The following is a 14315-nucleotide window of genomic DNA, read 5'->3' on the forward strand; positions in this document are numbered from 1 at the left end:
GGCTGCCCAGAAAGGACCCATTGTACTAAAGTGCCTGGTGAAAGAAAAAGATGAAACCAGGAAAATGAACAACCGACTGATTTCACAGTCTGGTTTGAATGCAATACACATAGTAATTAACAGAATGGATGGCAAAATGGAGAACAATATGACTGCAGCAATCAGTCTCAATAACCCCGGGTGTTAGTACTGGCCACAGTTGTGGTTTTTACATTATTTTGGCCTCAGCAGCACCTCTTTCAACTATAAACCAGATTCTACTAATGTTTTCCATATTCCTCACACACTAAAGATTTTTAACACAAACACCACCAAATGTAATCGTAAGCTGTTCTAGCACAGCCATGTGAAAAGAGCTCCTTTGGACATAATCAGAAAACCCTTTTCCATTAGCATCACTCAAAAAATTACCAACTACTGATATTCCTATAGATGTTTTCATACTAGGACTCCTACCTTCCCAACCCGTTTTAAGCAGTAACTGATCTGCATGCACAGCATGGCAGCACTGGAGACTTGGTAACAGCCGTGTCAAGCACATCTTCAGTTTTCTTAGAAATCACTGTTCTTTTAAAAAAGATTTTTCAGCCAGAGCCACAGAAATCTTCCTTTCCTCTCCCTTCCTTTCCTCTCCCTCTTTCTCTGCCCTCAGATCCCCAGAATTGGAGAAACCCTTATGGCTGAAACTATTTCCATGAAAAACATACTCAGGATTTTTGCTGATCCATGAGCAACAGTATTAAGCTAACAGCACTTTGCTGGCAATATCATTCTTCTGTTGAAGCTTCCTTTGGTGATAAAATAGATCAGAGGTTCATGAGAATAAAATGTCTTCTAGGAGCTCCAGCTGGGGACCACTGTCTGATGGCATGAAAAGCCTTGTGCTGAAGACACTTCAAAAGGTAAGAGCATTGAGACCACCCTCATTTTCAAAAGCCTCATCATAAGGATACAGCCCATAGTTTTGACAATCCTTGAGACTATTTTGAACAACTCAGTGGCTAAAAGCCTCAATTTCCTTTCAGGGGACGAAAAACTCCCATCTATTCTTTTGCAAGAAATTTCTGATTTGTCTTACTAGCTTAAAGTCTGCCAAACATGAGAAATCTCCAGGAAACACTAGCTACTTACACCACACAACCAAAGTCTCTCTGCATTGCACCTACCAGAAGCAACTTACCAGTACAGCAGCAGACATTGTCTAACATCCACTTCATCATGTTTGAATCAGACTCTGCCTGTATGGGCCATTCCGACTGCCAATGACAGAAATCCCTATAGTTTTCATCAAAACCCTGATACCCTTGAAGCTACTCAGTGTATCTTGAATACCAAGGATTTTGCAAATAATCCTAGTCTAGGTAAAATCAATAAAAATGTAGTAGTTATTTTCCTCCAAAGCTCTTTAATCAACCAGTGATATTTTGTACTCTTGAAGACAGGATTCAGAAAGGGCCTTGGAATTGTTCTGGTTGTAAGGACATGTTTTGTTAATTCTCTTCCTGGTTATGGAAACAAAGAGTTTAAGTCATTCCACTGGTGCTAATGACTTCTGTCTCCAATATCTGGCACAGAAGGCCACCTGATCACACTAATTCACCCTTGCAGTGCCTCAGGAAGTATGCGGCAGAGCTGATGTGGAAGACGAAACAGATCATATGAGCTGTAGCTTTGTACTGACCTTTGAGGAGCACCGTTAATAACTGGCTGCCACTTGGACTTCATACCATTGATCGCAACCCTTTGGGGTTTTCTTTCCAGCCAGTTGTCCAGCCAACTTTCCACTCAGCACACCTATGTCCAGTCCACATCTCCACAGCTTGGCTATAAGGATGCTATGGGAGATTGTGTTGAATGCCTTGCTAAAATCAGTGTAAATAACTTCCACTGCTTTTCCCTCAACAATCAAACAAGTTATCTTATCCTATCAGGAACAACTTGCCCTTCGTAAATCCACACTGGTTCTTGCCAGTCACCTATTGGTCCTGCATGTTCTTGGAAATGGCTTCCAGAAGGATTTGCCTAATAACCTTCCCAGGAACGTTAAGCTGACAGCCTGTAATTACTTGGATCCTCCTTCTTGCCCTTCTCGAGGAGGGGTGTGATGTTTGCCTCTTTCCAGACATCAGGAAACCTCCCTGATCATCATCAACTTTCAAACATGACAGAGAGTGGCCTCACAATAACATTGGCCAGTTCCTCAAGCAGAGCTGGCTGCATCCCATCTGGTTCCACACACTTGTGCTCATCCAGTTTGTTTATAGTCTCTACCTTCTTTTCCACCTACTGTGGGTAACACTTCATTCCCTCAAACAGTAACAGGGACCTGGGAGGCCTGACAGCAACCCTTGCTAGCAAAGGCTGAGGCAAAGAAGACTTTGCACACCTCAGCATCACCTATCACAAGTGAAAGGCAGTCTTCTATAGCATCCCAGTGAAAAGACTTTCTTTGAAATGCAGCTTCATAAATAAGCAATGGTGTCTGTGATGGGGGTAAATATTCCTAGAGTTCAGCTACTGGATTTGGGCAGGTCTCAAAATTTCATTTAATGCAGGAGTCCAGGAGTACTCATCTTTCTTAATTTGATTAACTGGGCTTCATACAAGACCCAGGAGATAAGTTTCTGCACACACTGGTACTGTTTATGTCCAAAGTCCTGCAAAAATGGGTACGTCCAAACAGCCCTACTTACAGCCATTAGGAATGAAAGCCCTTAAAAATCACAATGTCCCTCAAGCATTTTATGTAAAATTGGAAAGCCAAATCTAGATGTAGGCACTGAACTTAAAGCATCAAAACTATAAGGGTTGAATGCCCACAGCTTCGGCTGGCCCTCATGGAACTTCAGAGGATTGGGCTTGACATTTCTAACTCATCATCACCAATAAATCAAGTTTGACCATTTTCACAGAGAGCCAGCAGTGCTGATGGGAAGCAACTGCCATCACGCATTGCAGACACATCTCTTCGGACAATCTAAATTGTTTATCTTCTTTGCAAGGCTAGTGTAATTGATTCTGCGCTGGTCACTCATGACAGCAGAGTAAACTAAATGCAGGTTGCCCTAGGACTGAGATAATGTATTCCTGGCAGTGCATGATTTGGCATTTGCGCCAGTGGGAAAAACAGCCTTCCCTTCACTGTCCTCCTCCCTCCCCTTTGCTCTACCCTGCTGCAGCCATCGCCACAAACCAACAACATTGTCAAGATCCGAGGAGTTGTCAGTTTACATCAGAAGGAAGGCAGTGACACGACACGTCACATTACAGCACAGACGCTCCAGCTGGCTGTAGAGCTGTCATCATTAGCAGCAAGACACCATTGGGAGCCGGTGTAACTGGAAGTTGGTGTAGACAGGCGTTTGCTCGTTAAGGGTCTCTGTTTAAGATTCTGGAACACAACTGACTGTCATACCTGATGTAACATGTCATGTGTCGTTTGCACATCCCAGGGTATCTGATTTCATGAGCATGTTTTCTTTTCTGTTTCTGCACAACTAAATGCAATTAAAACCCCGGTATGCTTCTTGATGAAGCAGCTCAAGCAAACTCAGGAAGGAAAAAAGAAAGAAGTCCTAGGGTAGCCAAGCAGTCTTAGGGCATGTCAACTCTTTGTCACCCACTCTTAGAAGTACTCAAACTATCCACAGGCAAGCTGATATGTCCAGACAGCACCACTCTGTGAATAGAGCTCCATCCTCAGAAGCCAGATAGCTCCAGCAACAAGGTGCTGTCCAGCCCCATGCACTCTGTCTCCTCAGGAGCCAGAGGACAATGCCACACTGAATGCGAATACACTTTTATGCTTAGAAGTCACTCCAAAAGATGCTGTCTCAGCTCTGAGCCTCTAATGACCCATTCTGTGGCTTGATAAAGTTGAAAGATGCTGCTTGACTCACTGAAGAGCTGAGATTGTTGCCTCCTGGGGTAGCCATCATACAGGAACACGTACACAGCCTGTGACTGGCTGACCAACATAAAACACAAAACCTCCTTGCTGGAAAGCATTGGTATACTTTTATCTGGCAGGCTATGTGGATATACGATGTGTCCCAGCAGCATGGCTGCCCTGCTAAATAGATGGGAGGAGGAAACAGACACAGGAACAAATGGGTAGAAGGGTCATGGGGGAAGATAACAGAGATGGAAGTGCTCTTTACAGTATGATTAGCACATCAGGCAACAGTGAGGGAGGATAAGTGGGGTGTGATATGGATGAGTGACAATCTCTAGCAGTCCATGTACTCATAACTGAGTTGGTGTTGCTGGTGTAAGCACACCTGAAGTCAGCAAGCTGCCTGGAGTCTCAGTGGATTGGGCTGTAGACATAGCTGACTATGTAGGACAAGACATCCCTGCACTTGATAACACAGTTAAACATTTTCCAGGCTGTCTCCCATTAGAAATAAGGATTGTAGCAGCCTTAAGAACTAGATACTGCTGCTTTTGCACAAGGCAGATCCCCACACTCAAATGAGAAATCCCAACAAAGTCCTATTTTGGATACCGCTAATAGGAAAACTGCCTGTAAGCTCAAGTCTTTGCAGGACAGGACATTAAGATGGGGCATTACAACTTGATTTCACAACTGCTAATTACCTGTAGGAGTGCACTATCTGATATTTACTAGTACAAGGTGTGGGAGCCTGGAATCAATGAAAATCAGGTCATGGAGGATGACTTGTTTTTCATGAAAATCTGCATGTGCAAGGATGACTTTTAGATTTCAATTGACAAACACAAAAACATGACTTCCCACATGGGTGAAAGAAGCAAATTAAAACCAGGATTTTCTAGTAGCTTTTCATTTCTTATTGCAATCCTCCTTTAGAAAAGCAGTTTCCGAGTATGGAGAATAAAAGGTTCTCAATTCTCTCCCTCAACCAGAGCACACATGAGCCTTCTGCAATATCTGCATGGCCAGAGATCAAATACAATAACAATCAATAGTGACATATTTGACAGTCAATCATTTCAAATAACCAAGAGAAAATTGCTTTTATTTGAAAAGGAGTAACAGAGTTCAGTACAAAGGGTGAGATTCACTGCATTTAACTTCAGTACTCCAAAAGTCAAGGTGACCAAGTTAGTCAATGGAGAGAGATGCCTTCAAAGAACTATTTGTTGACATCTATCTTGAAGCGGAAAGAATTGCTCTTTGGAGGGACTCTGTAGAGAGCTTAGGTGAGACTCACCTCTTTCAGAGAGACAATAGGTGTTGAAATACATCCTAAATGTAGTGCCCATAAAGGAGAAATAAATGGGTAAATTTCAAAGTTGGAAAGAGAAATTGAGTATTTGCTAGATACACAGTTTTCTTAAGTGTTGTTTAGATGAGAATTAAGCATATATTCTGGAAAGGCCTCAAATCTTGATCTTAATCCCAGATCTGTTAGTATTTTGTCCTAATCACTCTCCTGCTTAAAACTGTGTCCCTGCTATTTTGTTTGCACTTTTTTTTGTGCCATTCATTCTTGCCAGGTTTTTCTGCATTAGAGTGACAGGCTCTATATGAAAAGTAGTAATACTCCTACATTTAGAAAGCCAGGAATTGAGTTAATTCAATAATAGCCAAGCTTATAGGAACAGCTTATCATAAAACTCAGGAGTTCACTGAATAAACATGGCATTTTTCATCAAAATCTGGATGGCTGCTTGGAGAAAGACAATAGAAATGAACTGTTCAGGTGAATATTTCATTTCTTAAATTACTATAGAATGAGTCAAATAATTCAGTGAAGCAGAACGATAATTAGAAAAGCTAAACTCTCACGATAGAAAAAATCTTTTGTTCTCTTCCCCCTGCCGCCGTCAGTTCCATTTTTGAAGCCTCCCAAATAAAAGAGCACACGCTGAAGACTTACTTTGCTTTAAGTGTTTCCTCTTGGAAATTCCACTGAGGGTCTTCCACTAGCTGCAGTTCTCGTAAAACACTCCCTGGCTTGTAAGCTGCATTGATCACCATGCTGAGAACCTATTGAGAGACAAAACCGACAACACTGATGGGTTTAACAGTAGTCCTTGACCACACTGAATATGATCCCAGGTGCTGCATAGGCAGGAGCAGCTTACAGGCGCCAATTTAGGTTCAAGGCTGCACAGGGTAAGCACGAGATGGAATGCAAAGAGGTCCCAGATTGGATCAATGTGCCAAACATATTGTAGATGACACACTGATCTGATATGGTGACTGCATTAAATGCTGCTAGCTAACCCCAAAGATCTCCTGTTAATCAGTATTTTTCTTTGGGACAGACCCTCTCACGCGAAGCAGATTCAATTGCCTGCATTCACACTGGCTCAATTTAATAAAAAATGAAAACACTTCTGATGGCTCAACCAGGTACAAAGTCATGTGTACCATTACACACTGAACACTAAAGGGGAAATTCACATACTTGAAGTCAGCAATATGCTTAAATGTCTGAGTGCTGCGTGCCTTGACTGTATTAACAGAATATTAATGAAGTCTACACAAAAGAGTTTGCAGGAGGTGTGCTCGAAACCCAGTATGCGTCCACTCTGTACAACAAAACATGTGCCAATCCATTTAATCCAAAGTCTCTGAGAATAAAAATTATTCCTACTATGGGCTGAGGGAATCCAAGCTTTAATAGTCTACACTTGGCCTAAGGAGACAAATACAAGAAAAACAAATCTTGTAACACCACCAGACCATGTGTTTGAACACTTTACATTATGCGTACATGAATGACCCCACAGTGAGTCTGCATCGGTTTTGATGTAATTTACCTCTTTATCTAATGCCTGTTCTTAATTCTTTGGGGGCCTGCAAGTTATTTCAGTATGATGAGCTTTAAGTTTCCCCAGCACCCATGAACATGGCTCATCAGAAATGAAAAACTGACTAGGTCATATTGCAGAGAGCAATGTGTTTATGTTTTGGGGGGGGCTTCCTGTTTTTTTTTTAATCCAGCAACCTGAGCATTTTCTAGTATTTTGAAAGCCTTGTAGGATGAATGATTTTCAGGCAAGGGCTTCTCGTAATGCTGCATAGCACCCTGTAAAATGGCAGTGGTTTGAGTTGCCTGGCTACATTATTTACTAGGAGCAAAATTTGATTTATCATTGGGCCCTTGGAAGCACTACTCAAGCCGCTCTTCAAAAAAAGTGCAATTAGAGACACCTAAAGCAATGCCTAATAACAGCACCAATGTCTTATGCAGCTCTGATCATCTGTACATCTCAAAGCACTCCATGAGGAAGGGCAGGAGCACTATCTCACACAAGGGGAAACTACAACACAGATTTACCCACAGCTCTCCAGCTGGTTCCCATCTACTCACACAACCCACTATACTAGTTACTAAGCCATACAGATTCCCAAGAGAACAAAAGAAAGCTTCTAAGTCCATCCAGTTCTTTATCCACATCTTTTCTTGCCTGCTACTCACTGTACAAACTGATGGGGCACTGGTGTCTGACACAAAGACAGTGAGATACAATGCAGGGAAGCCAAAGGTGGGTTTTCAAAAACCATCAAGTGCCTGGGTAGCTCCCACGCTCATTCACAACTCATCAGCTGTGTTCCCCTCCTGATCAGCACATCCAGGGAGTTATTTAACACCTATGCCGGAGCTTGTTGGGAAAGCTCTCCTTCAGCACACTTCTACACCCACCCTGCTTGCCAGTGGGAAAGCTGGGAGAAGAAAGCAAGTGTCTCTTGCTGACTGATTCCCACAAACAGTGCTGCCCTGCTGCTTTATCAGGATGATGGTGTTTGTATGAGTTGTCAGAACAGTTAGGAAATGAGCAAGAAAAGAAAACTCGACCCTGCAAATAACAGTGTGGCCCTGCCTGGGCATTATCCCAGACACCTAATCAACTCCAGCCCTGCAAAGACGCCCACAATACTAGGACTTTTCTCAAAGCTGGCTTGTCATCAGCAGGACTCTGTAAACTTCTAAACTCGGTTTAAAAAAGAGTGTTTTGTAAGAACAATCATTTCCCTTTAAGGAAATAAAAAGTATTTTTTCAAAAAAGCTTTGGCTTTTACTCTTCTTGTATCTCAAATAAGTCACTGAGTTTGGCGTTACACCCTACAGCAGGAGTCTACCACCATGTTAACAGTGTTATCTTCTAACAACACTATTGCTTCATATTACACACTACTAAACACTAGGGAGAAAAAAGAACACTTTGTTTCTTGTGGAAAAATTAACTGTGATTAAAGCAAAAACAGTGAAGAAACCTAGGCCAGTTTCCAACTTTCCAGTTTCCAGCTTCCTCTGGAGACAGAAAGTCACTTCACGCGTAACAGACTGGTCAAGTTTTGATCTGATTCACTAAATTGCCTTTGGCTGGAGTGTGACCAGTCTGAGATTTTGGTAGTTTATTTTCAGCCTTCTCCATCAGGAATGGTTTGGGTGCAGCGGTGCCTTGGAGCAGAGGGGTGGATTAGACAAGACCAGCCTTTGCTGCTAGACATCTATGAGGCTTTATTTTGATACTGCTGAACTTCGGATTTTCGGATTCAAGTAGGTTGGAGTCACATCAGTGAGCATGAACACACAGCACCACCACAAGACTCTACCCAACCTTATAAGCACCTGACATCTTAGCTATAAAGTTTTCCATGTCATATATTTTCAAATGCACAAGGGCCCCTTTCTGAGTATGTCTAGACATGCTTGATGCCACCAGGCAGTGCAACACCTTTCTTCCCATCATAGCTTTTTGTCATTCACACATTTCCCATCCCTCCACCCCTCTTCATTAATGGTCCCAACCCTGGATGAAGCTTTCTCAGGAGGCATCATTGATGAGGTACAGTTCAAAATACCATTACACATCTTCTGCTGTTCAAGATCAGCATCCTTGTGAAGAGAAACTAAATTTCCCTCCTCTCTCTGAGATGTGAACCCACATCTCCTGCCTAACAGGAGAGACCCTAACTCCCAGGCTAGCCTCAGGCAGGACAATAAAAAGTTATTTTATTTTCCTTGGAATAATGATGTGTCTGTGGGACAGAAAGAAAAGGGAAAAAAGCCTTCTTTGGGATTCCTTCATTAGATGATCAAGCATCTAAATGCACTTTTGTCACAGTCAAGGTTGTAGCACTTGTTGACATGCTTATGACAGTCCATGACATTTCAAAAATACAGATGGCCAGATCCTAAGTTGGAAGAACCATTATAGATGAGCTGAAGTTCACAGAGCAGTCTTGAAGAGGATGTTAGTGAGCCCTCTTGCAGAAATGTAGTTTATATCTTTCCAGACTATAGAAGGTTTCTGCCATTCCAACACCGTATCTGATCATTTATGATAATGCTATCAGCTTGGCTCAATCATACACCTAAGGCTCAGTACAAGCTACTTAATTTTCTGAGCACCGTGATTTAATTATGCAAATTTCTCCTAAGAAGTCATGCTGTGCTCCAAAAAATTCAAGTTGCAGAGTACAATAGCCCTCCTTCACAAATGCTGGCTGATTTCTCCTGTTTGCAGCAGTTGGACAGTCACATTACCTTTAAGTCCATTTTCTTTTTAAATAGAGAAAGACCGGTGTCTTAAAAATAGTAGGAGCAGTAAGCAATGACGCTAATTAATCTTTACAGCATATTTCCCTAAGATATGGTGGATTATAGATCATCTGAAGCCTTAAAAAGACATCTCATTTTGTTTTACAATGTTGCCGTGGTAAGTTGTTGGCATAGATGGAAGAACTGTTCAGAAGTATTTTTCAGATATTCTGTCCCAAGAACTAATCTAAAGCTGACAATGTGTTTATTTTAATTTAACTTAAAGTTAGCATTTATTACATGTCTTAGCTACTACATAGTCACTATTTTTCAGCCCAAATGCAGTTGTTGGATGGCAATAGTTGATGTCTCCACTGCATTTGGCTCCAAGTTTCAACTTCTTTTCCAAGCAAACACCTCAGGAATGAGATAAGCTTTGCAGTTGATGTTAAACAAGAGGCATTACAACCTCACTCTTGGGGTGAAAGAAATCACAATAAACCACTGGTCTCAGCAGAGCCTTCTGCTGGAACCAGGAATAATGAACAGCCAGGCTTCAAAAATAAGTTTGGCCCTAGACAGCACAAGATTTACTTGTCACTCACCTAAGGCTTTGCACGGGTGCAAGGATACACGCACGCTAACACACACAGAATTTAAAACCAGTATTTTTGATCATACTACCAAGTAAGTTGCAATTGCTCTCAAGATTTTGCTGGGAAATCTTGCTCAAGGGCTGCCATTGTGGAAGGCACCTTAGCAGTTTCCCCCCTGCAGAGCTCACAACCTCTGAATCCAACAGTAGGACAAAGCAATTGGGAAGAAATCAGGGGGATGCAGTAACAACGCAGAACTCAGCAGAAATGCCCGTTTTGTTGGAAAACAGGTGCTGCACAAAAGCAAACCTATCCGTGCTGCTTCTCTCCCAACACCTCAGGTGAGAACAGCCCACACTACTCAAATGGAAGGAGATGTTCCTTCTCCACACTATAAGGGTATCTCCCAACCTTGTTTAATCCAGAGCCAAGCAGTACTGACCCACAGTTATCTCACTATTAGCGTGCAGGCTGGTAGCACCAGATTGTTTGGAGCTGGATCCCAGATGATGCTTCACCGCATCAGTGATGGAGGTAAGGAAGGACAAGACCGTGGGGGAAAAGAGGGCTGAGGAGCATCATGAACTACAGTTGTGCTGCATTTTTTGTTACATCCCTCATGACTGAGTATGGAGGAAGGTAGAGGATGAGGTGCTACTTCCTCAGCACCCAGCCAGGACCAAGGTCTCCCATCGCCTGGTGCTAGTGCGGAGAGGACATCTGCTCTCTTCTTGCTTTAGAGGTAAACCAGGCCAGCAAATGGGGTAGGAGTTGGTTGTTCAGCTGGTTTTAGTCTGCCGTTTCCATCAGGGCCCAACACAGCAGCATCTCTGTCACGGAGACTGCTGCCCACTGTGAACTGGCTGGCGACCGGCACAGGCTTTTAACTAGAGCGTCTCTAAAGGCAGTGAATTACGGCTGGAGATCAGGGTGATTTAAAAAGCTCTCGCCAGACTTCTACTGACTCCGTTTTTCCTTTGTAGCTGTTGTTATGAGTTGTCTTTCCCACCCTCCCCTGTGTGTTGCCAAAGTAAATCCCATGTATAATTTATCTATTCCAGACAATTTATGCTGATGCATAATTTACAATGGCCTGCAATTTTCCTATATAGTGAGAGAGAGAGAATTATAATGCATTTGCATTCTTGGGGCCACATCATCAGCGGATGTAAAGCGAGACAAAGGCATCAAGCTCAGCACCGAGACTAGGTTTGTAGGGATGGGGACCCTTGTGAGCTCTTCAGCTGTGCAGAGCTTTGTGGCTGTGGTCTTGGGCTGGAGGAGATATCTCCTGCACTGTTCTCACCACTCAGCTCTGCAGTCCTTTTAGGTGCTCTGGCAGCTGCTACAGATTTTCATCTCGATGCAGGGATGTCTTCTTTGCCACTTCTTGCCTCCTCCACATGCTGGGTACCCCTATCCTCCCCCAAGGAGCCCTCTTGTCTCAGCAGCAGGTGATAGGAACCAGATGTATCTCCCCTACAGCAACACCCTGAATATCTTCTCTTCACCCCTTCCAGAATCTCGACCTGGTCCCCGTGCTCAGAATGAACTTGAATTTATCTGCAAAATAACACTGGCCAATGCTGGGCCATTGCCATTGTCCTGCTCTTCGTTCATGTCTCCAAAACCAAGATGCCTATGTCTCATTGACACTGGTATTTGCTCCTTCAGCAAGCAATTCTGCAAGGAGGCAGAGCAAGAGAAAAATAGCCTTTCTGTAGGAAACTCAGGCTGGTTTCCACAGTTGGTAAGTGGTCCCATTCTTGAGGAATTTGGAGAAGCTGCTGTTAATCTATGCAGCAAAGCCCTAAGATACCAGGGGAGGACCTGGCAGAAGCTTTGCACTGCTTATGTTTTCAAAATCCAAATTCCAGGAGGAAAGGAGGAAGAAACATTAGCATAAGTATTGACTGTGCATGCCTCATGTTTCCCCCATGTTGCTTTTTCATTGCCTGTTTTTCAAGCAGCAGCAGATTGCTAACGCTCCCCATCAGCAAGCCACTATGGACTTGCTTTCAAATTTGGCAGCTGTCAACTTTTGCTCTGCAACCACTTTACCCTGCTTTCTGCTGAGGGCTATTTTTTACTTGCTTCTTTGACACCCAAGTGTCCCACCTGCACAGGCAGCTGGTTTACCGGGCTCTCTTCGCGGCCCAGCTTTTGACCATGTGAGACAACCACCAGTGCTGTTGTGTACAAAGCAGTGCATGTAGGAGTCACTCTACAGTACAGTACAGATGTGTTTTCAAAAGTGGTGGGTGATTTGGGAGGAATCTCAGCTTTCAGGTGTTTCTCTTAAGGGCTGGGATTCATCTCATTTCAGACAACTGCAAACATCCTCAGCTGGGCACTAAGCATCTTGCAAATATATCAGATAAATGGAGACCTAGAAGTTCCCATGCTTTTCCACCAAGGGTAAAGGAAGTTCCGATATGTCCCTGCATCCACATCAAGTGGGGTTCATGCAGGTACAGATCAGAAAGCTGGAAGATCTGGATTTCTAGAAGACCCAGGTTTAACTGCAACAATGTCCAAGGCACCAATGGCACCCTACTTATACAACAGTACCATCTTGCTGTCCTCTCCCACCTGTAGTCATCTTGCTTCTCATCTGTATATGGACTGTAATGTGTGGAAAATATTTATGCATTGTTTTCAGACAAGCTAGCTTTTCTCTGAGGTCAACAGCAAGAGCTCAACACTCTGGATTTGGCCCAAAGCAAGCACTGATTCAGTCAGGACTAAGTGAACAGATGGTGGTGCTCTGCCATCCCTGCTGCATGGGATTAACCCATCCACATTCAGCAAGAGCTGGGTACACCACAGCTTCCACTCAGCACATCACACATACCCCTGCTTGGCCTTCTGTCCTGTTCATTTTGGATCCTGATGGTTTGGGCCCCATTAGACTGTGGTCACACATACAAAGGTGTCACCCACACTGAATCTGCTGGCCCAACAGCATCGTGGATGCTGAGTAACAAGTTGATTGCAACAACCACAGAAGTCCTCTTTGGGGACAGCTCCAGTCAGAACATGAATTCTCTTGCACACAGTTAGATGAAACTTGGTCCCAACCAACAGAACTCCCCATGTTTTAAAAATGTCATCTCTCCCATCAAAACTTACAATGTATATACCTACCCTCTCTTCCCAGCTTGCAGTTTTGACTTATGGAAACCGCTACAGAGCTCCAGGACAATTTTAGGTGCCTTCTTTCACATTCTGGGCCTGGCAACCCATGACCCATGCTTTCCCCTGAAATCCCCCCAAAAGATAGCTGAGCCGTACCTCTTTGAGGACCAGCACACACTTGCCAGGCCCGACAGACTGAGGTAGCTCTGCTATTCTGCCTTTGTTTAAATATGGACCTGAGAAGCAGCGATGATTGATGTAGAGCTGGGGGCAGCAGTATCTCCCATTGATGGTGCCTGCAAGGAGAAAGTAGCATTGATGTGCATGTAGCACTTTTGTACAATAAATCAAGGGCCCTTCTTCTTCCTCCTAGATGTGGGAAGGAGGGGAGAAGAGTAAATGAGGCACAGTCCTCTCTGAGATAGGAGGTAGAGAAGCCTCTGCTACTCAAATTCATCCAACGTGGGAAAAGCAATTGCTTTTAATAGCAACTGATTTGGCTGCACACCCTACCAAAAGGAGAATCAGGAAAGGATTTCGTTCATAATGTGACCCAAGGCGCTTTCATAACTCATATCACAGATGGACGTGAGCGACTCAGTTGCAACTTGCCAGAAAGGGAATGTATTAGCTGCTTCTCACAGATACAGAATCAGCTTAGGGAGAAAATTCAGCTGGAGGGCTCCACAAACCCCTGTTCATCTACTATCCAACCCAGCAAGCACTGAGGTGCCTTTCCCCTGACTCAATGTGGGTCTACAGAGTAGTTTTCTTTGTCTGGGCTAATTACTCTGGGCTCCTTTATAGCCCACAGAGAAAAGTGGGTACTTCTAGGTGCGATTCATGTGCTATCCAAATGGTTGTCCACTTTTTGGTTATCGTGCCCCAAAAGAGCCTCTTTCTCCCCATTTGATTGTAACAGGGCCCTGGGATGTCAGCTCAGATGCCAACATGTGCCCTACAGTCTGTTGAAATAAAGTGAGTTAAATCCTGCCCCTCCTGCTGAGTCTATGCAATTAACTAAATGAATATTGCACCCTCAGAGCCTCCTTCCATTGCTAAAGGGGAGAAAAGGGGAGATCTTATCAGTCTCTGCAAC

At 43.6% G+C, this 14315-nt stretch overlaps 1 protein-coding gene across 3 annotated transcripts in view; it reads right to left on the bottom strand.

The window, feature by feature from the left end:
* Positions 1-14315, bottom strand: part of SFMBT2 (Scm like with four mbt domains 2) — a 120421-nt gene that overhangs the window by 16196 nt on the left and 89910 nt on the right. For all 3 annotated transcript variants that reach the window (XR_015706800.1, XM_087767235.1, XM_087767236.1), the window contains 2 exons: positions 13373-13512; positions 5865-5974 (listed from right to left, as the gene is read on the bottom strand). Coding sequence is in view for 2 of the 3 variants with exons in the window: in XM_087767235.1 (XP_087623361.1) it covers positions 5865-5974; positions 13373-13512 (250 nt within the window). In the remaining variant the exon portion in view is untranslated. The remainder of the gene's footprint in view (positions 1-5864; positions 5975-13372; positions 13513-14315) is intronic.

Source organism: Nipponia nippon, unplaced genomic scaffold (assembly GCF_047370975.1).
Source record: "Nipponia nippon isolate SJK-2023a ecotype South Korea unplaced genomic scaffold, ASM4737097v1 scaffold_3, whole genome shotgun sequence".
Lineage (NCBI taxonomy): Eukaryota > Metazoa > Chordata > Aves > Pelecaniformes > Threskiornithidae > Nipponia > Nipponia nippon.